Source organism: Nestor notabilis, unplaced genomic scaffold, assembly GCF_000696875.1.
Source record: "Nestor notabilis isolate BGI_N333 unplaced genomic scaffold, ASM69687v1 scaffold31629, whole genome shotgun sequence".
Taxonomy (NCBI): Eukaryota; Metazoa; Chordata; class Aves; order Psittaciformes; family Psittacidae; genus Nestor; species Nestor notabilis.
Window position 1 is genome coordinate 360 of NW_009942879.1, and position 1403 is coordinate 1762.

General features: G+C 60.2%; 1 protein-coding gene across 1 annotated transcript; it reads right to left on the reverse strand.

Moving 5' to 3' along the window:
• Nucleotides 1–810: 810 nt before the first annotated feature.
• LOC104411243 (LIM/homeobox protein Lhx5-like) lies at nt 811–1088 on the reverse strand (the record flags this gene model as incomplete). The annotated part of the gene is made up of 1 exon (XM_010021620.1): nt 811–1088. A coding segment is annotated over one exon (278 nt), but the record flags the coding sequence as incomplete, so codon positions are not given.
• Between the last annotated feature and the right edge of the window lie 315 nt (nt 1089–1403).

Sequence of the window (1403 nt, forward strand, 5' to 3'; positions counted from 1 at the left end):
AAGGGGAAGATGCAGCCGCCTCTCTACGAGGCATCGTCTCATCCACGGCACAGGCCACCAGCCTGGTGGGGTGTCTGAATTATGGCCCCTCTCCCCTCCGTGTCTTCCGGGATAGGGCAGCTCAGGAGAATGAGCACATCGTGCTCCTCCGGCGCCCTTTTCCTGCTTCCCTCTGCTGGGAGCCGGGAATGGTAGCTCTGCTACCGGCAAAGTCCTCCCCTATTAATGCCTTTATTAAAACCCATTAATCCCTATATTTCCGCAGGGATTTTCTTCACGGGGGCAGTGCAGTAAGAAAGTGCCGGGCTGCCTGCAGAGCGCAATGGCTTCTCCTTGCTTTCCCAAGGCCAGAACATCCATCTCCTGGGCACACTGGAGAGTCCTGGCGGTGGGGCTTCAGACCAGCTTATGTTTCGGGACTGGTTTTCATCTCTCCCCATGGGGTCCGTGCATTATAGCACAGAATGGGGGATCCCCACTATCCCACGGAAGCGTGGGGTGCGAGCAGATGTGTGACGCTGTCAGGGGATGGATGGGATTTGCCTGACCTCATTTCCCAGAGCTTGTGGGATCAGCCTCAGTGTCCCAACCCCTTCCCAGCACCTGGGGGAGACTGTGACGGCCTTGAGCTATCAGGGCTCCTACAGCACCCCTTTTCCTTCCCTCCCCATGCGGGTTTTTTCCCTGCCATGAAAGGAAATGGTCCCATGAAGCGTTGGTGTCAGAGGAACCTCGTTCTGTGGTGGAAATGATGCCGCCGGCCAGGGTGGTGACATCACACCCTGGGGCCATGGGCTGAGGCTGCGCTACCTGGATGACTCTCATGTTGAGGCCGGTCTCCTGGGCCAGCTGCTCTCGGATGTGGCGGGTGGGTTTGGGGGTGGCGGCGAAGGCAGCTTTGAGGGTCTCCAGCTGCTTGGCTTTAATGGTGGTGCGGGGCCCCCTCCGCTTTGTGCCCGAGTTCTGCTCCTCGTTCTCGTTGTTGGTGGTCTCCTTGTCTGAGGAGGTTGAGTTGTCCGTCTCCTTCGTGTCGTCCTGCATGGGGTCCTGGAGATCCGGGGACAAACTCCTGTCTGTACATGAGGACACTGTAAAGGAGACCCAGAGAGGAAAGGGGGGGGCGGATGACTTAGGGGACACATCGACCCCCCTTCTCCTCTGCCCTCCCCAGCCTGGCTGCTTTCCAGGAGAGGGGCTGGGGGGTGCTGGAGAGCAGCAAGGGGTGCAGATCACTTCTGCCCCCCTGGTACCCCGAAAGCATCACCCCCCCGAACATCACACAGAGCTCCAGGTAAACTCTGTCCGACAGGGCGCTGTGCACCATGTTGTGCTGGCCGGGGGCAGCTGGGGAGGGGGCGATCCCCCAAGCCCCCCGCGCTCCCTCTTTCCCACCGGGAAGCACC